This window comes from Sander lucioperca, chromosome 8 (genome assembly GCF_008315115.2).
Source record: "Sander lucioperca isolate FBNREF2018 chromosome 8, SLUC_FBN_1.2, whole genome shotgun sequence".
Lineage (NCBI taxonomy): Eukaryota > Metazoa > Chordata > Actinopteri > Perciformes > Percidae > Sander > Sander lucioperca.
The window spans coordinates 27,266,910-27,293,021 of record NC_050180.1 but is presented as its reverse complement, the minus strand read 5'-3'; the positions used below and the strand labels follow the sequence as shown (position 1 = coordinate 27,293,021).

The window sequence follows — 26,112 nt, the reverse complement described above, 5'->3', positions numbered from 1 at the left end:
TTAAATGTTTCTATTTTTATCTAAAATAAATGTCTCCTTAATAAAAAGTTTGAACATTATCTTGACTAAGACAGACTTGGAGTTCCTGTCCTGTCCAAACTCGTCTCAGGCACAATGTCCTGGAAATGAAAAAGCATTTTGGCACTTTCAGTTGCTCAGAAACAGAAGTCCACACTGGTCTTCTGTTGGTAACCCTACCGCTCCCACAGATAGAAATCATGAAAACATCTAGATGATACATATTTAAACACAGTGACATCCCAGTTATACATAAAGTTAGTTTAAGACATAGATATAGAACAATAGATATGACATGACGTCATAACTTGTTCTATATCTATGGTTAAAGAGGTCGAACAGCAACAGCAGACTGAAAGGGAGGAGCAGAGCAGCAGTCTGCATGCCTGAGCAGTAATCATCGTGTGTGTGTGTGTGTGTGTGTGTGTGTGTAATCATCTTTCCTTCCTCTGATTGGTTCGGTCTTCTCCCAGTGGGATGCAGTTACCATGACGACTGGCATTTTATTAAACCCAGACAGACAGACTAATTCTCATGGTTTCCTCCCAAGGAAACAGATGATCTCGTGTTGGACTCCAGGTTCCTGTAAAGTGTCTGCTCGTGATGACGTTTCACGGAACATGGTGGCTGATGTTGGTCAACGGTTAATGATGCTTAACCATGCTTAACCATGCTTAACCATGCTATCGGTCAGAAAGAAACCTCTACGTAGAAAAATACTTTAGTCTGTAATTAAAGATCACAGCAAATATTTGTTTGTAAAGCAGAAACACGTTTTCTTTCTGTAAATCATGTGAAGACTTGTTGGAAAAGCTGCTCTGAGTGATTCATACATTAATAATGAACAATAGTTGTCTGTATTGTTTGTGTTTTGGGATGTATAATCTCCTGACGTTTCAGACCTTATAGACAGAAATGAGAAGAAACGGAATATTTTTGGTTTTTGGACTGTTTAAAGATACATCCAGACATTTGAAGACAGTAATATTCAGAGCGATTATGAAAACAGTAATTATTATTCCTCTGACATTTGAATGTTCAGTGAGTGCTGCTCTGAATCTGAATGTGCTGATAAAACCTCCAAACTGTGCTCAGATCAGTTAAATGTCAGCAGACACTGAGAACAGGAAGCTGCTGACTCGTCTCAGCAGTCAGGAAACACAGTGCAGTCAGGTTTCTTCATTAGTACCCAAAGGGAAATGTATTATTATTATTATTATTATTATTATTATTATTATTATTATTATTATTATTATTATTATTATTATTATAAGTACCCAAAGGGAAATGCGATAGCTATATATATATATATATATAGTCTGATAAACTCTCACTGTAGCGCTTGGTTCGACCATCCGGAGCCTCAGAACAGACTGACTTATGTTCAGAGTCAGTGTGAAGAAAACTGTGCAGAGAATTAAAGGTTGTTACGAGCTGTCTAGTCTCTCTAGACCATGGAACATTTGTATGTTTAAAAGTAGCTTTAGTTTGGACAGATTGGACACAGTTCATAAAACATCAGAACCAACTTTCTCGAAACAACGGTCCGACAGAGAAGCTGAAGTTCACCACGTAAAGGACGAGAACAGTCCAGACAGAGCGGCGGTGCTCAGGTGGTTGTCTACCAGTCAGAAGGTTCGATCCCTGCAGACATGTGTCCATGTGTCCTGCATGACACTGAACCCTGAACTCGCTCGGGAGAAAAGCTTCAGCTGAATGAAATGTAAAAATGCTTTGTGTGGAGGTTCAGTCAAGACTCAGCTGTTGTTTAAAATTATTTTAACAGTTTTCTACGGATTCCTAAAGTCTGAAATTGTACCAAGGAAGGAGGACCAACCGAGCTTTTTAAAGGAGAACACTGTTTGTTAAAGGGTTAACACAGAGGCTTTTGTTTTGACGGTGTGTTTCCTGTATTCCAGGGGAAGCCGTATGTGTTCGACCGAGTCCTCCCTCCCAACACTGAACAGGTTCAGGTGTACGACACCTGCGCCAGACAGATTGTCAAAGGTCAGTTCACCTCATTATAATATATATATATATATATATATATATATATACCCTAACCCTCTCACTGCTTTCAAATCCAGACTTTTCTTTTATGACATTATTTCTTACACTGCGCTGTAACTGTGTTAGCTGTTTTTATTTTCTATTTATTGAATCTTTTCAACTGTTTTAATTGCTTTAATGTTTTGTGTAAGCTCTTTGAAATGCCTTGTTGTTGAAATGTGCCGTATATAATAATAATAATAATAATAATAATCATGATAACAATAGACACAGACAAATGGAAAGCATAAGTGACAATACTTGCGTGCGTGTGTGTGTGTGTGTGTGTGTGTGTGTGTGTGCGTGTGTGTGTGTGTGTGTGTGTCTGTGTGTGTGTGTGTGCGTGTGTGTGTGTGTCTGTGTGTGTGCGTGTGTGTGTGTGTGTCTGTGTGTGTGTGTGTGTGTGTGTGTGTGTGTGTGTGCGTGTGTGTGTGTGTGTGTGTCTGTGTGTGTGTGCGTGTGTGTGTGTGTGTGTGCGTGTGTGTCTGTGTGTGTGTGCGTGTGTGTGTGTGTGTGTGTATATGTGTGCGTCTCAGATGTGTTGGGCGGATATAACGGGACGATCTTTGCTTACGGTCAGACGTCTTCAGGAAAGACTCACACCATGGAGGTCAGTCCGGTTTTATTTTTCACTCTCTTGTTATTAAAATACTTCAACAGAACATGCTGTAGTACTGGTGACAAACCTCTTCCACCAGTGCATTAGTGAGCATTTATTTAGTAAAGGTGAATTTTATAACAGTGACAAGTTTACAGTCAGTGAATCCGATGATTAATATTAAAACACCAGAATATTCCATGTAGTCTCCAGCTCTATCTCCACAGTGCTGTGCAGTAATGTCTGGCTGCACCACAGATGCATTCTGGGATAGGAGAAAAACTCTCTGGGTTGTTTACATTTCTTTAAACCAATCACAACGGCCGTGGGAGGCGCTGAGCTCCAGACACAGTGACAGTGTCTCTGATAAATAGTCTCAGGAAGGAACTGGTTCTGGTGGAACATTTGAAGAAAACTCCTCATCCAGTATTAATGAAGTTAACTGTTGACACAATACATGAATATTTAAATCAGCTGATTCATGGTTACACCTCATTGGCTCTTACCAGTGTATCTCCATGTGTACAATCGGTCCCAAAACCTCCCAGTTAGAGAGGAAATGGGTTAGGGTTGGTTTTGGTGGGAAAAAAAAGAAAACCATGAAAATACTTGAATGTGTCTGTGATGTAACCTGCAGAGTTCTGATAAACCTTCTGTGTTGATGTTTTAATGCTTTAATGTTGAAATGATGTTTAATGTCTGCAGGGGAATCTGCACGACCCCCGTCTGATGGGAATCATCCCTCGGATCTCCAGAGATATCTTCGACCACATCTACTCCATGGACGAGAACCTCGAGTTTCACATCAAGGTGATGATGTCATATCTTTATACTCATGACATCATTACTCACATCAGCAGGAAACCACAAAAGATCTTTCAGTTTTTATGTATGTTTTATATTTTTTGTAATTTTATTACTTTTTATTCTGCGATTTACTTCCAACTTTGTCCATCGCTTTGTCCTGCAGTCGGCTGCATGGAAGTAGGAATATAATAATCATAACTATAAATAATTATAGTTACAGCAATGGTCGGGGCCGAACATTTTAAGGAGGAAAAGGAAAAAGGGATTAATGGAGAAGAGGAGAAAAATATGCCAAATACATTGCTGCTCATCACGTTGATTATGCCCAAGGAACAGGCCTACTGTTTAAGGAAGAGTTGATGAGTGGTGTGTAGGGGATTCAAACTCTCAACCTCTCACTTTAAAAACCAGCATGATCCTTGTTGAGCTACAGCTCCTCCTTGGTACGATAGGACCCAAACTAATGAGCTGATCATTTCAGACAGGTGTGTTTATGGTCAGGAACATCTAAGACGTGCAGTAGGGGTGTAACGGTACGCAAAAATCACGGTTCGGTACGTACCTCGGTTTTAAAGTCACGGTTCGGTTCATTTTCGGTACAGTAAGGGAAAGAAATGCAAACATTAAACTGCAGGTTGTTTATTATTATAAACTTTTTTTAACAATTTGTTTACACTTTTTAAAACACTTTTTAATACAATATAATAAATAAAATATATATAAAATAAAAAAGAATAAGAAAAATACTGCTGCAAAGTTCTCCACTAAATAAAATACTCAGTCTCAAACCAATATCACATAATAAAATATAATGAAAAATATAAATAATAACTATGGATTACAGTGCAGCATTACCAATCCCAGCTTGTCAACAACCGAGTATGGTCGTAGATCAGCTGTTATAAAAACACCAATTGCTTTCGTTATTGCGTCGGCCCGATCGGAATTACCAGCAAAGGTCTGTTTAAATGCCAACGGGAGCTGCGTCTGAATTACGGTCGTTTTCTTCCTCGTAGTAGTGATGTTCACACTCGCGTGATGCCTTTTCAAGTGCCGTTAGCAACGTCGGCACACTGCTTTCGTCTTATCGACTAGTCTTTGTCCGTTGACGTATTTCACTGGGAAACCGAAGTGTTCCCAATAGGGCTGTCAAAATAACGCGTTCATTTCGATTAATTAATCTGAGAAAAAATAACGTGTTAAAAAAAATAACGCAGATTAACGCAGATTAATCCATTCCATATTGAGGTTTGACCCGGAGCCGTTCTAGCCTCCATTGGACTGTGAAATGAAGGATGGAGACGAGAATGTGCTGCCTGGATCATTAACTGGAACATTTACTGTAAAAATCTTCTTCCTGCCAACCCTGGCTACCGAAATCTGGAGCCACTGATATGTCTGCTCTTCTCTCTGATGCTCTGAAGATGATACAGACAACACAAACACCGCTGCACGGGACGCTAGTTAACACTATACTCGACAGCAGCTAACGTTAGCCTACTGCTAGCTAGTTAACACTATATTCAACAGCAGCTGACGTTAGCCTACCGCTAGCTAGTTAACACTATACTCAACAGCAGCTAACGTTAGCCTACCGCTAGCTAGTTAACACTATACTCAACAGCAGCTGACGTTAGCCTACCGCTAGCTAGTTAACACTATACTCAACAGCAGCTAACATTAGCCTACTGCTAGCTAGTTAACACTATACTCAACAGCAGCTGACGTTAGCCTACCGCTAGCTAGTTAACACTATACTCAACAGCAGCTAACGTTAGCCTACCGCTAGCTAGTTAACACTATACTCAACAGCAGCTAACGTTAGCCTACCGCTAGCTAGTTAACACTATACTCAACAGCAGCTAACATTAGCCTACCGCTAGCTAGTTAACACTATACTCGACAGCAGCTAACGTTAGCCTACCACTAGCTAGTAGCTGGATTAAACACGGTTCCAATGCTGACAGCTAACGCTGAACGGTGTAAAGTGTGACTGTGTTTTACTGTAGAGGACTGTGACTCAACACCAGGATGTAACAATCTGCAGCTGCCGAGCTGCCGTCGGAAAAACAACACAGACGGTGCATTCAATGAAACTGGTAAACTACAGCTTCGTGGTGCATTTGAAGTTATTGTAAATGTCCTTGGTGGTTGTTTTTGTCGTTCAACAGCAATTTACTAGTGAAATAAGTTCTTGTTATACATTATTATTAAATCATTTAATTGTGACCATATGGCCTTAGCAATAAACAAGCCGTTCTTTAATGTCACCAACTGTTGTTTAGTACCCTTTGTTTTCTTTTCTTTTTTTACTTTCTTAAAAAGTATCGGTTCAGGCACCGTTAATTATGTATGCGATTAATTTCGATTAATTAATCACAGAGTCTGTAATTAATTAGATTAATTTTTTTAATCGATTGACAGCCCTAGTTCCCAAACAGGAGACCTTAATGATATGGGTGGCTCTTCGAGCTCCGGCTAGCTTAATGTCTATGGGCTTGTCTGCATTGGCCATGACGCTAGCTAGCGAGAGGCTGGGCTAAAGCGTGCCGTGTATGTTGTTGTACAGCACGCGGTGTGTGATTTTTATTTTTTTCCCCAAACCACTTCAGCGGAAATCCTGCCCTGCAGTCAATTTCATTGGTTTAGGTTACAGTGACGGCGGGTAGGTTTAGAGATCAGTGTTTGGTGTCTGTACAGTGATTGACATATAGACATGACCAATGAAAACTTTAGAATCAGCTGCAGGGCGGGATTTGCGCTGAACGCGGAGACTTCCGCCACTTAATATGTTCGTCTGGAAACACGAAAATTGACCTATGTTCCGCACACAAAAGATTGCGTTCGGTCGGTGCACACATGCACCGTAGCGAAACGGTCCGGTCCGGTACGAATACACATACCGTTACACCCCTAACATGCAGGGAAGGTGTCCAAAGCACAATGGCTGATTAGGTATAAGATGGTCTCCTTGTAACTCTTGGGGCTTGAACTCATCACCTCTTGGTCTGAAGGTAAGTGTTGATCTCAGCGAGCTATTGGCCAGGTGAACCTTCCAGCTTCGATGGATAAGACGGTCAGAAATGTATTGATTACAGGAAATATTTTGAGAATGTGTGTATATTGTCAAGGAAGGTCTGCAATTTATTTTATTAAATCAATCAAGGTCAATGGAATTTCAATGCAAATGTTAATTTTAAAATACTGTAAAAAATGTATGAATTTCTTTGTTTAGACAACATGTAGATGCCTGTAATTTACTGACTTTGCTAAAGAGGAACTGGACTAACTGTTAATCTGAATTAGGTGTGTAGCAGAGACACATTTAAAATATGCAGGGCAGCTGTCCACATCACAATGTCTGATTAGACTTAGTATCCAACACCAGGGCTCGAACTCTGAACCTTTGACGCCATCAGCAGGTGCAGATCTCAGGGAGCTATTATCTGGGTGATGTCACAAGTGCCCCCCAAACATTTAGTGGACAATGAGCAGGTCTACATGAAAATGCAGAATGTTAATCTTCTGTAATAAATTAGGTTTTTGATTTTGGCATAGGACTGGACTTGTGTGACAAAGTTTTGTGAGTTCTAATAAATGGGAACATGGGTTTCTTAGGAAGAAGAATAATACTGGCAGCTCGGCTTCTCGGCCCCTAATCACCATAAATGTTGATAAGTTGATGAACAGATCACACGTCACATTAAATCAGTTCCAGTGTGGATTAAAACATGAATTGATGTGTTTGTTTTAATGTCAGCTGTAATGAACGCATTCACACAAACATCCTGTTTTATATTGCAGACTCAGATAGTGTTGTAACTGCTTAGAAAAGCCTCAGTGTGTTTCTCAGATCTGATCTGTGGTCAGCCGTCCTGCAGAGACTCTGTCAGCGTCAGAAACCAGCGAGGCGTTCACTGACCTGCTGCTTTCCATATGTTCACTGTTCACCGGCTGCTCTTCACAAAAACACTTGCATTAAAGACAGAATTCAACGCAAACTCAACAATAGATACATAATTTACAACGATCACAACAAAAAACTTACAAGTCAACAAACACAGACAAAAAAATACAGACTAAATCAGGATAAAACCGAGAGCAGCATATTCATGACTGCTCGCCCTTTAAAAGCAGTTTCAGCTGGAGTTTAAAATGATCCCATTCAGGTTCCAGGTTTGAGTTCAGTTCATCTTCTGGAAATCTGGAGAGATTCATGATTTGTACTCATTAAGTTTGGTTTACTGTGAAAACATTTCTCTAATGTCTTCTTGGACTATGAAGCAGAAAATATTCCAGGAATATATTTCAGTTACACAGAGTTTTACTGTATCTAATACATACTGAGCCCTGTCTGTGTATTTCTCTGCAGGTCTCATATTTTGAAATCTACCTGGATAAGATCAGAGACCTCCTGGATGGTGAGGGTCATACAGAACATATTTAACATGTATATGTTTAACCACAAACAGTGTTGATGAATACAATCTGACTGATTCATGTTTCAGTGTCGAAGACAAACCTGGCGGTCCACGAAGACAAAAACAGAGTTCCTTTTGTCAAGGTATCTACTTTTATTAATCATTATTAAAGAATAAAGTATCTCTTATTTTGAAGAATACGTTTGCTGACGGTGTCAGTCCTACAGCAACATCACTCTGAGACTTTGTTGTGTTTCCTGTTTCCTGTCAGGGCTGCACGGAGCGTTTTGTTTCCAGTCCTGATGAGGTGATGGACGTCATAGACGAGGGAAAAGCAAACCGACACGTCGCCGTCACCAGTCAGTCTCTCACTGTCTCTTTGTGTCGTTTATTCGTCTCACCCCCGGTCTGTAAAGGCTTTTACTTCTAATACTGCTACTAGTTCAGGAGAGACTCATGAACACAACATATGAAATACTAACGGAGAAAGGGATCCCTTTACATTTTCTGACCTTTAATGACTCCTGGAGTTATCGGTTTTTCTCTCTTCTGGGCAGAGATACAGTTTGGGTAAAAAGCAAGGGGTTAAACTTTCCTTTGTATCAAGTGCAATAAAAGCATTACATTTACACTCGACCTTGCCTGCTCTAGTCAGCAGCACTTTATCACGGCGTCCAGTCGAATGGATTGATACTTTAATGAACAGACATACGAATATTTGACTGTTTTCTGTATCAAATGTCCCCTCGAGGGAGAAAATAGGACTGAACTCAACTAATAATGTTTCCTGTTTCAGTATTCAGAGATTAAGATGTATATTTCATCTTGGTTCTTCCTGCAGACATGAACGAGCACAGCTCTCGCAGCCACAGCATTTTCTTGATCAACATCAAGCAGGAGAACGTGGAGACGGAGCTCAAACTGTCGGGGAAGCTTTACCTGGTCGACCTGGCTGGCAGTGAGAAGGTCTACTTCTCCAACACGCTCTTTATTTATATTATCATTTATTTTAATGGTCACATCATTAACAGAACATTAATTACACAAGGGTCAGGCAGCGCTGCTGTTTCCAGAAGCTCAGAAAGTTCCAGACAAGCTGCACTCTGGCAGTTATCTAACTAACAAATAAACCAATATGAATATGAGCTGATAGATAAAAACAGATTCTTAGAAAGTAAAAATAGAGTACTGATTATTAATGAACAAAATCAAGCTCAACAGTGTGGTTCTGGGAGTAAAAGTCCCGTGCATTTTCTCCATAAGGATTTAAATTATTATCCATCAAGTCTAAACCGTCCAAGGTAGACTGACCCCGAGCTAACGAAGGTTTCTGAAGATTTGTGTCATACCTGGTTGGCTTGGTTCCAGACTTTAACCTCTATATACCAAAATTTAATGAAACGTCCGAGGTAGACTGACCCCGAGCTAACGAAGGTTTCTGCCCCTGAAGACATAAGTCTGTATGAAATCAACCTGGGTTTTAACAAAAACAGGTTTTATTCGCCAAGTCATGGAAAAGTACTACACTACCCACAATCCTAAGCGTAACAGCAACATATCTGATTGGTCCAACTCACTGTTACCATGGATATGTTTACCAAACCCTTGAACTGAAGTCTCTGATAGTTTCTGTATAGTCTTGTTTCTTCGACTTTTTGGCCGTTTTCAAAATGTTTTTTACAACGAATCAAAAAGGTCTAGATTTGTGTCATAGCTGGTTGGCTTGGTTCCAGACTTTAAACTCAAGATTTAATGAAAGGAGATAATAAATGGGGAAAAACACTTCCAGAACCAGAGCCATTCAGAAACTTACTGTTGATCTGTTTGGGGGATTGTTTCATTATTCAGTGAACTGTGAAATCTTTACACTCTACATCGATGAGACAGGAACAGATCATTAACCTCATTGTTATTTTATCATTCAGATTTTTATGTTATTTCTACAAAATGATTTCATAACTAGCGTGTGAAGATGACGAAGATGTTTCTGTTTGTGTTCAGGTGAGTAAAACAGGAGCAGAAGGCTCCGTGTTGGACGAAGCCAAGAACATCAACAAGTCTCTTTCTGCTCTGGGGAACGTCATTGCTGCTCTGAGTGAAGGAACGGTGAGTTTTTAGTTTCACAGAAAGCCAGTGCAGTCCACAGTAATATAACTTTGAGTTCATTTGTCCATATCTTTTTATCTTATTTTGTCTTATCTATATGTTATTGGTTGTGTTTGCAGAAAACCCACGTCCCGTATAGAGACAGTAAGATGACTCGAATCCTGCAGGACTCTCTGGGAGGAAACTGTCGAACCACCATCATCATCTGCTGCTCTCCTTCAGTTTACAACGAGGCTGAAACCAAGTCCACCCTCATGTTCGGACAGAGGTACAGTACGGAAACCCACTGAAGTTACTCAGATATAAACCATAAATCATAACTACTACTGCCACTAAAGGGCAGCGCCACTATAAACGTAAATATAGGTCGTAACGAACAGTCTCTTTAATATCAATCCTCTTTCTTTCTGTGTTAAAGCTCACGTGACAAAGTGTAGTTAACATGTGTTGTTATTCTGTATATGTTAAGGGTTTAACACTTGTAATTACTTTAATACTTTAATAGTTTCGCTAAACAGCCTGTAGACTAAAAGAAATTTAAAGTGATAACTAATTAATTTATGAAAATCAAAATTCGGAAACTCACAAGTTTAAAGTTCGCAAATTGAAATCAATGTAGGAAACCACAAATGAAACCACATGCATCCATCACAAACACTCCTGTGTGGTGTATCTCAGGTGAGGTTTGAACCCACATCTCCTGGGCGTCAGTCAAAGTCCTTCCCCACCGGACCATCTCCAGGGTTGAAAAACAAGAAACATCACCTTTTAGTTTAGTTTAGTTTAGTTTATTTTTTCCGGCTATCTGTAATTCACAACAGTCAATGCCCTGATAACATTCAGAAAATAACATTGTTGTTTTTACTCCCACAGACAAAGCAAAAATGAACTGAATAAAAACAAACAAAACAAAAAACAAAACAACACTAATACAATATATATATCCAAGTCATACATCTGTAAAATCAAAATTTTGAAAAAAAAGTCATAGTGTACTATGTCGAAAAAATCATAAAAGGTCATAGTATAGTATGTCAAAAAAAGTAATACTGACACAGAGTTAGAGGCTAGAATGGAGGTTTTTTATTTCCATCCAAGTCTTACATCTGTAAAATGATTAGAATACACTGCTGAAAACACATCTGGTAAGATACAGACACACAACAGAAACACAAGGCCATAGCCACATGTCTCATCTTACTACAGAAAACATCCAGAAGCCAAAAGACTCAAAAATGGATTTTATATGAATTTCTTTCTACAGATATGTCTGTGTGTTTTTTTATTTCCATTTGAAAAGTGCAAAGAAAAAAGCCAAAAAACTACAAAATACAACACTTCTCAAATACACAAACACACCCACATCAATCACCTTTCCAATGATATCAGGCACACCCCAAAATGTCAAAGTATATGGGAGCTGTACCACTTTTCATTTGGGTATGATGTTTAGACCAAAAAGCATGGATTTCAAGCGTTTCTTCAGCCACTTCTGTCTACAACAGTCTAGAACCCTTTTGCAATTATGTAAACACATGATGTAATCTGAAAACTGCTGCCCTGGTTAAAAAAACAATGCAACTGATCTCAGCTGGTATTCTGTCTGGAATGGAGTGGAATGGACATTTATAAGTGACCCCAAACTTATGACCGGTAGTGTGTAAAAATACATAGATACAAGAAACAAACAAGACCGAAAAGGTGTAGGCTGAAGCCTAGGTTTATTACACCTACCCTTTTTACATAAAATTATATTCTTTCATACAAAAATGAAAGTTACAGAAACTAAGTATACACTATATACCCCAGTACCACACAAGAAGTCCAATACATGTTGTGTACCTTCTGGTATTCACACTTCTGTTTTATATTTGTTAATCACCTTATGTTTAAATACTTTTTTTAATCGGTTAATTGTTTTACACTTTTTCAAGTCAATTTCTAATTCGTTCCACAGTTTAACTCCATACACCGAGACACTTCTTTGTTTTACATTTGTTCTGCTATTTGGTCTAGTAAAAATACAGCTTCCCCTCAGTTCATAATGGGATTCTCTTATTTGAAACAGCCTCTGGATACAGTCTGGCAACATGCTATTAAATACTTTGTACATTAGAGATGTTATTTTAAGGTCTACAAGTTCACTGAATTTAAGTACCTGTAAGTTTATAAATAACTGATTTGTCGATTCACGATAATTTGCCCTATTTATAATTCTGATTGCTCTCTTTTGAAGTAAGAAAATTGGATTCGTAATTGTTTTATATGTTTTCCCCCAAACTTCCCCTCCATAACTTACATATGGAAGTATGAGAGATTGATATAATAAATGTAAAGAATTTGTATTAAGAATATATCTGGTTTTGTTCAGAATTGCTGTGGACTTTGATATTTTAGTTTTAATATGGTTAACATGTGGTTTCCAGCATAATTTGTGATCTATGACAACTCCCAGAAATGTGTTTTCATATACTCTTTCTATTTCAATATTGTCTAAAGTAATATGTCTAAGATTCTTAGAATTCCGATGTCCAAATATTATATATTTAGTTTTATTTATATTCAGTGACAGCTTGTTCAGATTAAACCATCGTTTTAAAGAATCAAGTTCGGTTTCCACTGTATCCAAAAGCTGCTTTGCCAGAACAAAACAAATTGTGTCATCAGCAAACAAAACCAAATTTAATATTTTAGACACATTACAAATGTCATTTATGTACAATAGAAACAATTTTGGACCCAGCACTGATCCTTGTGGGACCCCACATGTAACCCTCAGTAAATCTGACTTGCAGTTGTTTAATTGGACATATTGATATCTATTTTCCAGGTAACTACTGAGCCATCGGTGTGCTAGTCCCCTAATCCCACATTTTTCCAGTTTGGTCAATAATAGTTTATGGTTAATTGTATCAAAGGCTTTTTTTTAGATCTATGAAAACATGAATTCCTTATTATCAGTATCAGAATCAGAATCAGAAAAGCTTTATTGCCAAGTATGTTTTTTACACATACAAGGAATTTGTTTTGGTGTTGTAGGTGCATGTCACACATTCTCTAAAATAAGTTAAACAAACAGGTTAAACAGAACAAACAATATAAGCATAAATATATATATATATATATATATATATATATATATATATATATATATATATATATATATATAATAACTTAATCTGCTGTTCTGCTCTTTTTATCTTAATTCTTAAAGTGGCATGTAGAGCCAGAGGTGGGGTGTGGAGAGAGTCAGGGTGGGTTCAGGGCCTTGTTAATAAGACTAGTGGCGGAGGGGAAAAAACTGTTTATGTGGCGTGAGGTTTTGGTCCTAATGGACCTCATCCTCCTGCCAGAGGGGAGTGGCTCAAAGAGCTTGTGTCCGGGGTGGGAGGGGTCAGCCACAATCTTTCCAGCTCGCTTCAGAGTCCTGGTGGCGTATAGGTCCTGGAGCGGCGGCAGATTGCAGCCAATCACCTTCTCAGCTGACCGAATGACACGCTGCAGCCTGCCCTTGTCCTTAGCAGTGGCAGCAGCGTACCAGATGGTGATGGAGGATGTGAGGATGGACTCAATGATGGCTGTGTAAAAGTGCACCATCATTGTCTTTGGCAGGTTGAATTTCTTCAGCTGCCGCAGGAAGTACATCCTCTGTTGTGCTATCCATAGCTGTAGATATTTGTTCTATTGCCATTGTAGTTGACCTGTTTGATCTGAAGCCATATTGATGTTCACTCAGTAAATTATGTTTTTCTATGAAATGATCGAACCTATGAAGAAATAGATTTTCTAATATTTTTGAGAACTGAGGAATAAGAAAAATCGGTCTGTAGTTTGAGAAAAAGTGCTTATCTCCATTTTTGTAGATAGGAATGACCTTTGCATTTTTCATTTGATTTGGAAATATGCCTGTTTTGTCAATTTATTTTTGTATTTTTTATATTTATTTTCTGCTTCCTTTGTTCCACATTGTAGAAACTGTCTGTACAGTACATTTCTCTTTTTACAAGCATTTTCTAGTCCCCTTGTAATCCAGGGCTTGTCTTCATATTTATTTATCTTTAGTGGTTGTTAAGGGCAATTTTTGTCATACAGAGTGGAAAACATAGACATGAATGCATCATAGGCTTTATTTGGGTCATGATTTAAATAGACCTCTGTCCAGCTTTGCTGCCTTAACCCCTCGTTAAGGGCCTCTATGGTGTCAGGTGTTTTTTTCCGAATCAATTTAGCAATTTTGGAGTTTCTCTGTATATTTTCCTTTGAGAAATTTTGCAGAGTTGAAAACACGGGAAGATGATCACTTATATCATTGATAAGCAATCCACTTAGTACTCTATTTCCAATTTCATTGGTAAAGATGTTATCAATTAAAGTTGCGCTGTCAGTTGTTATTCTAGTTAGTTGGCCTTAAGATTGTAGGTATTAGACCTATATTATACATTGTGTTGATAAAATCTCTGCTGGGTTTGTGCTCTTTTAATTTTAACAAATCTACATTAAAGTCTCCACATATGAAGATCATGTTATTATTATGTCTGTTATCATACATGTGATTTCACCAAGGTCGTCACCTTCCATATCATTAAATGGAAATGAATAATCCTTATCAAGTCTCATCATTGACTCCATTCAGTAAAATCAATTTGCATCATTTCGAAGATGTCGTAGTAGAGATCCATTCACAACCCGGTCTGATGACATTAATGACTCTTCCATGTGGCAAATTGTATGTTCTGTGTCCATTAGTGTCATTGTCTATATGGATCCAGGTCTTTCATTTCCCTTACCATGACCACTTTCGCGATTTACGGAGGTCTGTTTAGCCGAATCAGCAATTTACAATTTCTCGTCCAGGTGGCTTGTATTTTGTTTTGCTTCCATAGGGTGCGTGCCTGCCAGGCGATGTCCACGTTCTTTTTGGTCAGGTGTTCATTTAGGTACACGCCGGTTCCAGACTGTCTTAATAACTCAATCTTACTTTTCCGAGTCACAAAGCGAACTATTTTAGCCTTAGCTTTAGGCCTACTATCCTTCCGGTGAAGAGTGTGACAGGTCGAGATGTTTTTGCTGTCGATTGACATGCTTTGTTTTTCAAAAAACTGAATGACTTGTTAACTCTTGCACTGTTGCATCCTCACCTTTGTTTGTGTCGGACTTCGCTCTTGCATAAGTTTGATGTTTGGTCTCCAGTCCGGTTATAATCACATCTTCCATCCGCATGTATTGTTCCAAGTCGTCGATCCTTTTTTTCCAAGTCCTCAATTTTCTTGTCCTTTTCCTTGATAAATGTTTTAAGTTGTTTAACCTCGGTCATTAGTTCAACAAGATTTGTTTGTTTGGCGAGTTTGCTTATCTCCTCGGTCATAAAGCTCAGGGAATTTTTGATCCCTTCCATTTCCTCTTCCAACGCTGTTGCTCTTGGCATCTTCCTTTGTGTTGTGGAAAACCAGAAGCAAGAAAAGTCTTTCAGAGTCTTTGTTGTTTTCCGTGTGGAAGCGTGTGGTTTGCAGCTGTCCACCTGCCGCGTGGTCGGCTACGGTGAAAGCTCCGCATTCAATCTGTCACTTCCGTCCCTAAACGTGTGTTCATCAACCTGCAGAGAACTACATTTGTCTTTTCCTTCTGTTGCCCCTTAAAACCTCTTTAAAATGCAGATAATCCACTAAAACCTCTTAAACCCTTTAACAGTTTCCAATACATAAGTGATAACCAATCAATAGCTTTTAATATAGTGTAATACATTTATCTATCCATTAAATAACCTGAAGCCTGCTTCTCAGATGTGAACCGACTCTGTGAAGTTTAACCTTAATTGAAATACTGAGATGACCTTTCAGAGTCCTGAGACCTCAGTTGGATGAGAAACTGCTCTATTGTCTGAAGGTTGTGAGTTCAAATCCCATCTTTGACATTTGGTTTTCTGTTTCATAAAATATTCTCTTATTGTGAAAAGCCTGTGCCTGAACTCATTAAAATGCCTCAGAGGAGGAAATCAGTCCCTACATGTTTGAACCTGCTGATGGAGGCCACACTGCTGTTTTTAACCTGGTCTCATGGGATGTACGTACCTCTGGCCAAGTTTTTGCAGCGCCACAAATACGTATTGTCATGTAGCCTTTATTCTGCCAGAGTTTTGAGAAAGAAATGTTCACTGGACATGCTAAAGAGAAGAACTGTAATGTGCCTGAAATGTGTTGTTGTTGTGGATAATTTTAAACTAATGTATTTTAATTGGAAGTAGCCTATATTTCGTGCCTCCACCACATATTGTTTCTGTCATAAAACGTACTACAAGAAAATAGGAAAAATAAAGACAAAGTTTATTAAGGGGTTTTCTCCAGAGGGGTAGCTCAGCTAATCAGGGATAACGGCTGTTGCCCGGGCAACATTAGCCTGTATCTGTGCATGTCCCTGTCCAGCAGACAGCATAGTGGTCTCTGAGTGTTTGTTAAAATCACTTCCTGTGTTGTTTTGGGGTTTCAGAGCTAAAACCATAAAGAACACTGTGTCTGTTAACCTGGAGCTGACGGCTGAGGAGTGGAAGAAGAAGTACGAGAAGGAGAAAGATAAGAACAGGAGTCTGAATATCGTGATCCAGAAACTTGAGAACGAGCTTAAACGCTGGAGGAAAGGTAAACAGAAAAAATTATGTTCTAAAACCAGCCTCTAGAAACTTGACCAGCTGACGGGCCATTTCAGACAGCTGAAACCTTTCCTGCAACGTTCTAAAATGCTTTCGTCTCGTAGTGCATCTTTGGTTTGAACTGGGCTTTACAGATCAGCTGCTATCAGCTCTCAGTTTCCAGAGGGATTAAAGCAGTTAGATGGATTTCTCTGGTTGTCAGAGAAACGTCAAAGTACATTTGCTATAAAGTTGAACCTCTGTTAACCTCTCCAGGTGATGTTGTACCTGTGGAGGAGCAGCTGAGCAGCAGAAACAAAAAGAGCAGCAGCAGCGAGACGGCAGCAGTGATTGACAGCTCTGCCCCTCCCCCTGTTCCTCTGATGGATGAAGAGAAGACACAGTATGAGACGCTCATCACTGACCTGTACCACCAGCTGGATGACAAGGTGAGTCCTCCCTGCACCAGTTCACACCCCTCTGCTCTGTTTGAGTCTGTGAAACATTAAGAATCAGCTGACTCATGTTTCAGGACGATGAGATCAACCATCACAGTCAGACGGCCGAGAAACTCAAACAGCAGCTGATAGATCAGGAGGAGGTGAGTCACAACAAACCTCTGCTGTAGTTCTGTAGATAACATGCTAACACATGCTAACACATGCTAACATATGTTAACCCTAACCCAAACCTCTGCTGTAGTTCTGTAGATCTAACGTCTATCGATGTAACATCTTCCCTCCTTTTATCCGCTGCTAACGTCTAATGATGTAAGAGCTTCCCTCCCTTTTTCAGCTGCTAACGTTTATCAATACAACATCTTTCCTCCCTTCATCAGCTGCTGGCGTCCGGCCGACAGGACTACGAGCGTGTGCAGGAGGAGCTGTCGCGGCTGCACAGGGACAGCGACTCGGCCAAAGAGGAGGTGAAGGAGGTGCTGCAGGCGCTGGAGGAGCTTGCCGTCAACTACGACCACAAGAGCCAGGAGGTGGAGACCAAGAACCGCTGCAATGAGCAGCTGAACGAGGAGCTCGCACACAAAACTGTAAGCTCACGGAAAAAAAAGATAGTTGGATGGTTGGATTGTTGAATAGTTGGGCAGTTGGACGGTTCGATAGTTGGACGGTTGAATAGTTGGATGGTTGTATATTTAGACAGTAGAATGGTAGGATCCTCTTCCTCTGTCTGAGCTGTGTATGTTTCGTAGCTATCAGCTCTTGTTCTGTCTGGTGTCTGCAGGTGCGTCTGGAGGCGGTTCAGAGGGAGTTTTCTACGCTGCAGGAGGTCAGTTCTCATCAGAAGAAAAGGTCTGTAGAGATCATCAGTCTGCTGCTCAGAGACCTCAGTGACATCGGCAGCGTCCTCAGCACCACCGAGCTCAAAGCTGTAAGACTCAAACTCTTCTCCTGTTCACATTTCACACATCATACTCACTTTACGCCTGTCAGCATGTGAAGTACTGACTCCTAAATGTGTGCAGGCATTCAACGTTTCTCTTGGTAAAACGTTAAATTACGAAAAAAAGAAAAATATGAACTTCTGTTGCTTATGTACACGCTAATGTTGTCTGATGATGACTGAATGAATAATTGAATGCATTAACTGAAACTAAAATTAACTGAGCTGCAACTGACCATTATTTCCATTATTGATCAATGTGCCCATTATTTTCTCGACCATTTTCTCTAAAAAACTGTGGACTTGTCAGCATGTCTCTGACCCTGTCAGCATGTCTCTGTCTGTCTTCAGATGACGGAGACCTGTCAACATGTCTCTAACCCTGTCAGCATGTCTCTGTCTTCAGATGACGGAGACGAGCGGAGTGATGGAGGAGGAGTTCACCACAGCTCGTCTCTACATCAGTAAACTCAAGTCTGAGGTCAAATCTCTGGTGACCCGCAGCAAACAGCTGGACACCAACCTGACAGAGAACATCTGCAGGATGGAGGCCAACGAGACAGAGCTCAACAGCTGCCAGCTGCTCGTCTCCCAGGTAACAGACTAAACCAGTCTCCCAGGCAACAGACTAAACCAGTCCCTCATGTAACAGACTAAACTCGTCTCCCAGGTAACAGACTAAACTCATCTCCCAGGTAACAGACTAAACTCGTCTCCCAGGTAACAGACTTAACCCGTGTCCCAGGCAATAGACTAAACCAGTCCCTCATGTAACAGACTAAACTCGTCTCCCAGGTAACAGACTAAACCAGTCTCCCAGGTAACAGACTCAAACAGTCTCCCAGGTAACAGACTAAAGTTAATAACAGCTGTCTTCTAGGTAACAGACTGAACCAGAGACTCAGAGTAACTTCCTGTCTGTGTGTTTGCCTCTTTAGGAGACCAGCAGCAGGTCCTCACAAGCCACATATCTCCAGAACATTCTGACACTAAAATGGCATTTTTCAGATGGACACATCAGGAGGAAATTAACTTTGTTCCAGACCTGTTTCTGTCCCAGGACCAAACTCTCTCCAGATTTGGCAACACAGAAAAGCTAACGTCAGCTAACATAAACCAATGTTCCTAATGATAAATATGGCTTTTAACTGTGTACATATCTAATGTTAGCAAGAGAAAATATTACTCAATTATGCAAATGACCTAACTCTAACGCTAATGAAAACTGATTGACAGTTTGGTCCACAGAGACTTCTTTTTCTCTGTGTGAAGGATTGCAATTTGGGCCGAGGGTTATTATACTAAAATAAGTTTTTATTGTGACCCATTATAATGTATTTGTTGTCTCAGCTGCAGGTGAATATTGTGTCTTTGTTCATAAATTTTCCTGTGTGTGTGCTGTTAATACTATACTATATATATATGTGTGTGTGTGTGTGTGTGTGTGTGTGTGTGTGTGTGTGTGTGTGTGATGTTTGTTTCAGCTTCAGGCGAAGATCTCGTCTCTGACAGACGACCTGCAGAAGTTGGAGCAGAAGAAGAGGAAGCTGGAGGAGAGTCAGGACGCTCTGATGGAGGAGATCGCCAAACTGCATGCTCAAGGTTAGACACTGTCACCATGGTTACAGGAAACACTGCTCTCTGACAGCGTCACCATGGTTACAGGAAACACTGCTCTCTGATTGGCTGTCCGTTGACATCAAACAGTTCAACACATTTGAGACAATTGGTGATCAAATATATATATATATATATATATATATATATATATATATATATATATATATATATATATATATATAATCTATATAGAATATATAGATTTCAAACTTATAAATAACATACACATTGTGTGTGTGTGTGTGTGTGTGTGTGCATGTGTGTGTGTATTTGTGTGTCTCTGTGCGCATGTGTCTGTGTGTGTATGTGTGTGTATGTGTGTGTGTGTGTGTGTGTGTGTGTGTGTGTGTGTGTGTGTGTGTGTGTGTGTGCGTGCGTGTGTGTGTGTGCGTGCGTGTGTGTCCGACCACAGATCAAATGCATGAGGTGACGGTCATGGACAAAGAGAAAGAACACATGAGCAGACTGAAGGATGCTGTCGAGATGAAGGTAAACATCATCATCATTGATTTTGATCAGTCAACCAAATCACACACCAGAGTTCTTCCATATAAAAGTTCAAAAGACAGAGAAAGGAGTGTGATCAACCATCTTCAGAGACATTTGAAGTAAAACTGTTCCTGCTGTGTTTTGTAGAGAACCCTGGAGGAACAGATGGAGAACCACAGAGAAGTTCATTCCAAACAGCTGAGTCGTCTCCGAGACGAGATCGAGCACAAGCAGAGACATGTCGACCAACTCAAAGAGTATGTTATTCATTATAACTTATTATATTCTTTTTTTATCTCTTTATTAATGAAACACAGGGGATTTACATGATTATTTACGAAGCGACTCTTTGTTTCAGTCAACAAAAAGTAAAGCCTTTTGTTGAATCTCGAGTCTCATTTTTGTTGTGCATTTTTTACTTTGATGACCTTAATTGTTGAGATTGTACAAAGCGGGGTCAGTAATGGAGCTTGAATAAATGTGTTGTTTGTGTTATTTCAGTGTGAATCAGGCTCTGCAGCTCGAGAACAGGAAGCTTCAGTCCGACTTTGACAGACTGAAAGCTGAGGATCAGAACAAAGACCAGAAACTTCAGAAACTAGTGTAAGTTTGTCCTGTTGTGCTCACCGTAGACTCACCTCTGCTGCTTTTACACAAACGTCCTCAAATTTCCCAATGCTCAGTTATTGTGTTTCCATACACGTTTTTATTTCAATTCAATACAGACAATCCTGAGGGGAAACACTGGAAATTAAAGAAAAGTTAAAAATATCTCTAAAAAGTCTCTCCTATTGCCTGAGGTGTAATAGTTGGTCTAAAAACAGAAATGTCTAAAAAAAACAAGCATCGGTTCACATTTGGTCAAAAGGATAATATGCGTCATGTTGTTTTATTAAACTCAGACTCTGTTTGTGTAATCCAGGTTTCTGAATGAGAAGAGAGAACAAGCCAAAGAGGACCTGAAGGGTCTGGAGGAGACTGTGGTACGTGGATGAGTTTGTTTTGACCTGCAGCAGCGACACATATGAGATCAGATGATTTATTGTGTTTCCTCTAACAGGCCAAAGAGCTGCAGACGCTGAACAACCTTCGAAAGGTTTTCATCCAGGACCTCGGCACTCGAGTCACGAATGTAAGAAAACCATCAGTCAGAACTTCTTTCCAGAGTTTTAGTGCTAAATCCATCAATAACAAAATGTACAAAACTTCACAGAGAACATGATCTCAAAAAATCAGTACAAGTATTTAGCTTCAGAACAACCATCCAAAGGACCAAATATCCAAAGGACACCCTGCAGGTGTTCCATCTGTCAAGGTGTGATTCCTGCTTCTCTACAGAGCTGATGTTTGATGGCGGTGGGAAACAGGACAGTGGTGCATCCTGACACTTTGACAGGTGTCTACATGTAAAACAAAGGCTTTAGCAGAGTCAGTTTGTGAGAAGTTTAAAGGATTTAAAGGATCGTAAGATGTTTGGTGGATGTCAATCTGGGTTCAGTCATAAACATGATTCATGAACATCAGCTTTAAGGTTTTCTTGCTTCTTCTTTAAACAGAGTGCAGAAAATGACTGTGACGAGGCCGGCGGCAGTCTGGCTCAGAGACAGAGGATCATCTTTTTGGAAAATAACCTAGAGCAGCTCAGCAAGGTCCACAAACAGGTCAGTGAAAACACCACAGGGAAACATTCACACCTGTTTACTCAAACCTGCCCACCATGAGCTTCCTTTTGACCGCACAAACGTTTTCCAGAACTAGGAACCTTCTGAGGAACTCGCTGCATTTCGCTGTAGGGACCAGGGTCTAAATTTAGTCCTGGGGACTTTTTTCAGGGCTTCTTACCCTCAACAGTCCCTGTTGGAGGGTAGTACTTTCTGAAAGTACACAAACCTTTGGGGTGGGGTTCTTGGGGATAACCGTCGCTGATTGGTCAAACATTTACAGTGCAGCTGCTTTATGGAGCTAAATCAGGGCCAAATGTTTTGTTAATTTGAAAAAATATATATATATAGTTGAAAAACTAAAGCTTGAAATTGAAAATTTAAGTTTTGGTCTAAAACTTCAAAAATAAAATCATGTATTCAAACTAAAAATAAGTGTACCATTTTTTTCTTTCAGTTTGAATAAAATTTAGATTAAATTCTGGAATTATTTTGAATAAATTATTAATTTTCATTTTTCACTTTTATATTTGTTTTCAGTTCCACATTTCATGTTTTCAGATTCAAAACTTATTATTTTTACGGCTTCAAATCTTTTTTTTCAGTTTCAGACTTTTGGCCCCGATTTTGCGTAGGGGGCGTGGCTTCAACTCAGAGGGGCGTGGCTTCAACTCAGAGGGGCGTGGACTTATGAGTAGCAGCCTAACAAAGAAGGCAGAAGACTCTCCTCAGTCATGTTGCCTTCAGGAAATTGTGTTACTGCGAGAACTATGACTGAATGCTTTCTATCCACCATATACATGTGATTTTTACTAAACAAACTGATGCCAGTGACAAAGTTCCATTTCAAAAACTGTTTTGGACAACACATGGTACCAATTACACTATAAGAGCAATAAACTTCCACGTACGACTTTGAATGAATGCACTGCTTCAACTCACATCCACTTCATTCATAAAGAAAAATAAGTACTTGTAAAGATTCATGACTATTTATGGATGAGGGGAGAATGTGTATCTTAGTTTGTTAACATTTAAAGTAAAGTTAGGCTTTACTTTTGTCTGAGAACAAGACCTAAAAGTCTCAGTGTAATAACCTTGTGTTCGTCAGCTGGTGCGGGATAACGCTGACCTTCGCTGTGAGCTACCTAAGTTGGAGAAGCGTCTACGGGCCACAGCAGAGCGAGTGAAAGCTCTGGAAGCCGCCTTGAGAGACGCCAAGGAGTCGGCCATGAGGGACCGCAAACGTTACCAACAGGAAGTGGACCGCATCAAAGAGGCTGTACGCTCCAAGAATGTCTCCAGGAGAGGACACTCTGCTCAGATAGGTGAGGAAAGGTTTAACTAAACATACTGATGAGTCAGATTTAACCTGAGGGTGGCGCTAGAGGAAAGATCAGGAATAACAATGTAAAGGGTCTATCCAGAATCCAGCAGCAGTTTGATGTGTCAGATGAATCGGGTACAACACTAACAGCTGACAGCTGACTCATCTGTCTCCATGTAGCCAAGCCAATCAGAGCTGGACATCAGCATCATCAGCCCCCGTCCTCCTCTCCGTCCATTAGACCGGCTGTCCGAGGAGGGGGGTTGGCGTCCAGTCCACGCCATCACTCCCCCCGACAGAAACCACCTCAACAACCGCAGCAAACTCAACAACAACAACCCCATCAGAGCCAAAGCAAGTAAGCTACAGGTGAGTAACAACAAACTCAACAACAACAACAGCAGTAACACAACATCAACCACAACAGAGGCCTGTCCTACGAAGTCAGTTCAACATACCCAGGATATCTTCTCATTATCTGGCTTCACTAACGCTAACAACCGCAGTCATGCTAAGCGATCACATGGCGTGGTTATCAACTCGGTAACCAACCAGGTCTAGCCGAGACTACGTTCACATGAAAGGGTTTGCATTGTTAGTGTCCAATCACAAATATGGACAAGTCTTATGGCAGCAGAGTAAAGAGCAAACTTTAATATGAATTAATTAAAAGTTTCTTAGCTTTAATAAACCATCTATGTGCTGCCATGATGATGACATCAAGTCAGCAAGTCAACAACAAATTCTGTCCAAATTTTTCCAGTTGTTGTTCCGACTTCAGCAGGCGTTCACGTGCATTTTCAAAACTCTAAAACTCATTTTTTCCCATGTGTCCCACAACACAAAAACGCAAAATATATATCGCTGCCCTCCCCTCTAACCATCTCGGGAAGAAATGAACGATCGCCGTAACACGGACAACCCAGGGTCAAACCTGAAGTTACATTGCTAACGTCAGATCCTGTTTCGTAGTTCAGGCCTCAGATCCGCAGAGACCATAAATAGAAAATACCTTTTAATAAATATTACCTAATTCTTTTAATCTGGTGAAACTTTAAAACAAAAAGTAGCCTACAATAAAAAAAATAAAAAACCCAAATCTTTTGGCCCCCTTGTCTCGTCTTTAAGGTTTGGAAGCTTCCTGATGTGATTACTGTATATGTTAGTATGTAATGTTGAAACCCTGAATAAACAGTTTGAGGATCAGTTTTGTTAACATCAGTCTATATAAATAAAGGTTTATCTCTTCCTTTCTTCACAGGGCACAGACAACTCCAGATCATTTTCCTTTTCTGTGGATCTTTGAATTTCTGAACTTTCCTGCTCTCACCACTCTGCCTTTACTGGAACCAGACTCCATGTTTCCACAACTTTCCATCTTAACTACCATTCCACCTTACCAGCCTTTTCACCTTAACAGCCATTCCACCTTAACAGCCATTCCACCTTAACAGCCTTTCCACCTTAACAGCCATTCCACTTTAACAGCCATTACACCTTAACTGCCAACAAGTGCTTTCTGTCCTCCTCTGACTCTGTCGTCAGCTCTGGTGCTCCGAGTCTGTTTGCATTATTGACCGCATTAATGCAATTTCATCTGTTATATAACAAGTTTAATAAGTTAATTTAGAGTTTCTATCTGAATGTTCGACCTTAATGTAGACTAATGTTGTCTTTCTGATCTCGGGATAACAGACATTACATGTTCAAAGGAGTTCTAAACGTTTGAAGTGATAACAATTAAGGTTCTGCAGGGAAATTATAAGATATTGAGTCAACATTTCAGCTTTTTAGGCCACAATTATAGCACAATCATCTTTCTGGCTGACTAACCTTTAATGTGCTAAATATAGTTGACTTTAACTTAATTTTGAGCCTAAATCAGTGACTCAATTTCCAGTCATATTTAAGATGTCATATCTAATATTTACATAACAATCCATTATTAAAAAGTGAAAGTCTTGACCTAGATCTCAATAAAAAGTTATAATTTGGACATTTGTTTTCTATAGTCTCTTATTAGGGTATAAAAGCTGACATTTATGGTCACCTAGGTAACTTTATTCAATATTTAGTATTATTGTAGTATTTCCTGCACAGTATTTATGTATCAGCTGTATGGAGCGATTCATGTATGAAACACAGTTAGTTTACAAAATGTTGGAATCAAATCGTCTGTGGTTGAATGTTTACATCAGTTTTTTTAGTGAAATGTCTTAAACACTTTAGACTGATAAAAGATAAAACAGTTTGTCTGCAAACTGTTTCACACCAGGAAAATAAATACATGAACAGTTAGGAATGATAAAATAAGGAAATATCATGAAGAATTTATGGTAATGTACAACTTTATTTTCACTTTATTTTCAAATTTAAGATCTGTGATTTGAAGAGTAAAACATTGATACGGAACATAGAGAACAAAAATTTAAATTTTACAAACGTTTTATGACGAGATATAGTTGTTACAATAAATGTCACATTAAGAATAAAGAGGTAACACTTTTTAATATTATTATAATTATAACACCATTTACTATTCTTACAACATTTAGACTTTCCCACTGTAGGGGCTCTAATGTTTTAAAATAACAAGTCACGTATGATATTTTTATTGTTTAAGCCATATTTATAATATCTTTAAATACAATAAATACAAATAATACTGTAGTTGATTTAAGTTACCCTATCTCGTGCTTTGTTTTAAGCTTTATAATGATATAAAGTATTTTATTCTTAACATTTCATTGTGTTTTTATTTTCCTGGACTCAATGTTTTGTCACACTGATATCGTGTTTTTTTTTTTTAAATAATTCAAACTTATTACAGAGCTGTTTTTATAGATTTATGGATTTTTATTTTTATCATTGTTTCGATCTGTGTAATATTTCTGCATTGTAAAACAGTGTTGAACTGCTGCTGTAACTGGATTTATCTGAAAGCATCATGAACACAGAAGCAGTCTTTAGACCCACAGGGTTAGGGTTAGGGTTAT

General features: G+C 39.4%; 1 protein-coding gene and 1 long non-coding RNA gene across 2 annotated transcripts in view; one reads left to right on the top strand and one right to left on the bottom strand.

Annotated features, from left to right (window-relative positions):
* The window catches only part of LOC116064169 (kinesin heavy chain-like), a 27,891-nt gene extending 2,534 nt beyond the window's left edge, over positions 1-25,357 (top strand). The window contains exons 2-26 of the mRNA XM_031319209.2: positions 1,938-2,025; positions 2,604-2,677; positions 3,371-3,475; positions 7,845-7,893; positions 7,981-8,036; positions 8,165-8,252; positions 8,735-8,859; positions 9,895-9,999; positions 10,119-10,267; positions 16,483-16,631; positions 16,898-17,070; positions 17,154-17,222; positions 17,460-17,666; positions 17,861-18,007; positions 18,426-18,614; positions 19,504-19,621; positions 20,052-20,128; positions 20,276-20,385; positions 20,630-20,731; positions 21,051-21,111; positions 21,189-21,260; positions 21,685-21,789; positions 22,901-23,117; positions 23,297-23,485; positions 24,378-25,357. Of these exons, the coding sequence (XP_031175069.1) occupies positions 1,938-2,025; positions 2,604-2,677; positions 3,371-3,475; positions 7,845-7,893; positions 7,981-8,036; positions 8,165-8,252; positions 8,735-8,859; positions 9,895-9,999; positions 10,119-10,267; positions 16,483-16,631; positions 16,898-17,070; positions 17,154-17,222; positions 17,460-17,666; positions 17,861-18,007; positions 18,426-18,614; positions 19,504-19,621; positions 20,052-20,128; positions 20,276-20,385; positions 20,630-20,731; positions 21,051-21,111; positions 21,189-21,260; positions 21,685-21,789; positions 22,901-23,117; positions 23,297-23,478 (2,817 nt within the window). The 3' untranslated portion in view covers positions 23,479-23,485; positions 24,378-25,357. The remainder of the gene's footprint in view (positions 1-1,937; positions 2,026-2,603; positions 2,678-3,370; positions 3,476-7,844; positions 7,894-7,980; positions 8,037-8,164; positions 8,253-8,734; positions 8,860-9,894; positions 10,000-10,118; positions 10,268-16,482; positions 16,632-16,897; positions 17,071-17,153; positions 17,223-17,459; positions 17,667-17,860; positions 18,008-18,425; positions 18,615-19,503; positions 19,622-20,051; positions 20,129-20,275; positions 20,386-20,629; positions 20,732-21,050; positions 21,112-21,188; positions 21,261-21,684; positions 21,790-22,900; positions 23,118-23,296; positions 23,486-24,377) is intronic.
* Positions 11,930-12,630, bottom strand: LOC118495551. Its single transcript, XR_004898003.1, has 2 exons — positions 12,158-12,630; positions 11,930-12,102 (listed from the first exon to the last, which is right to left on the bottom strand). It is a non-coding gene; the product is annotated as an uncharacterized LOC118495551 (long non-coding RNA).
* Positions 25,358-26,112: the final 755 nt, after the last annotated feature.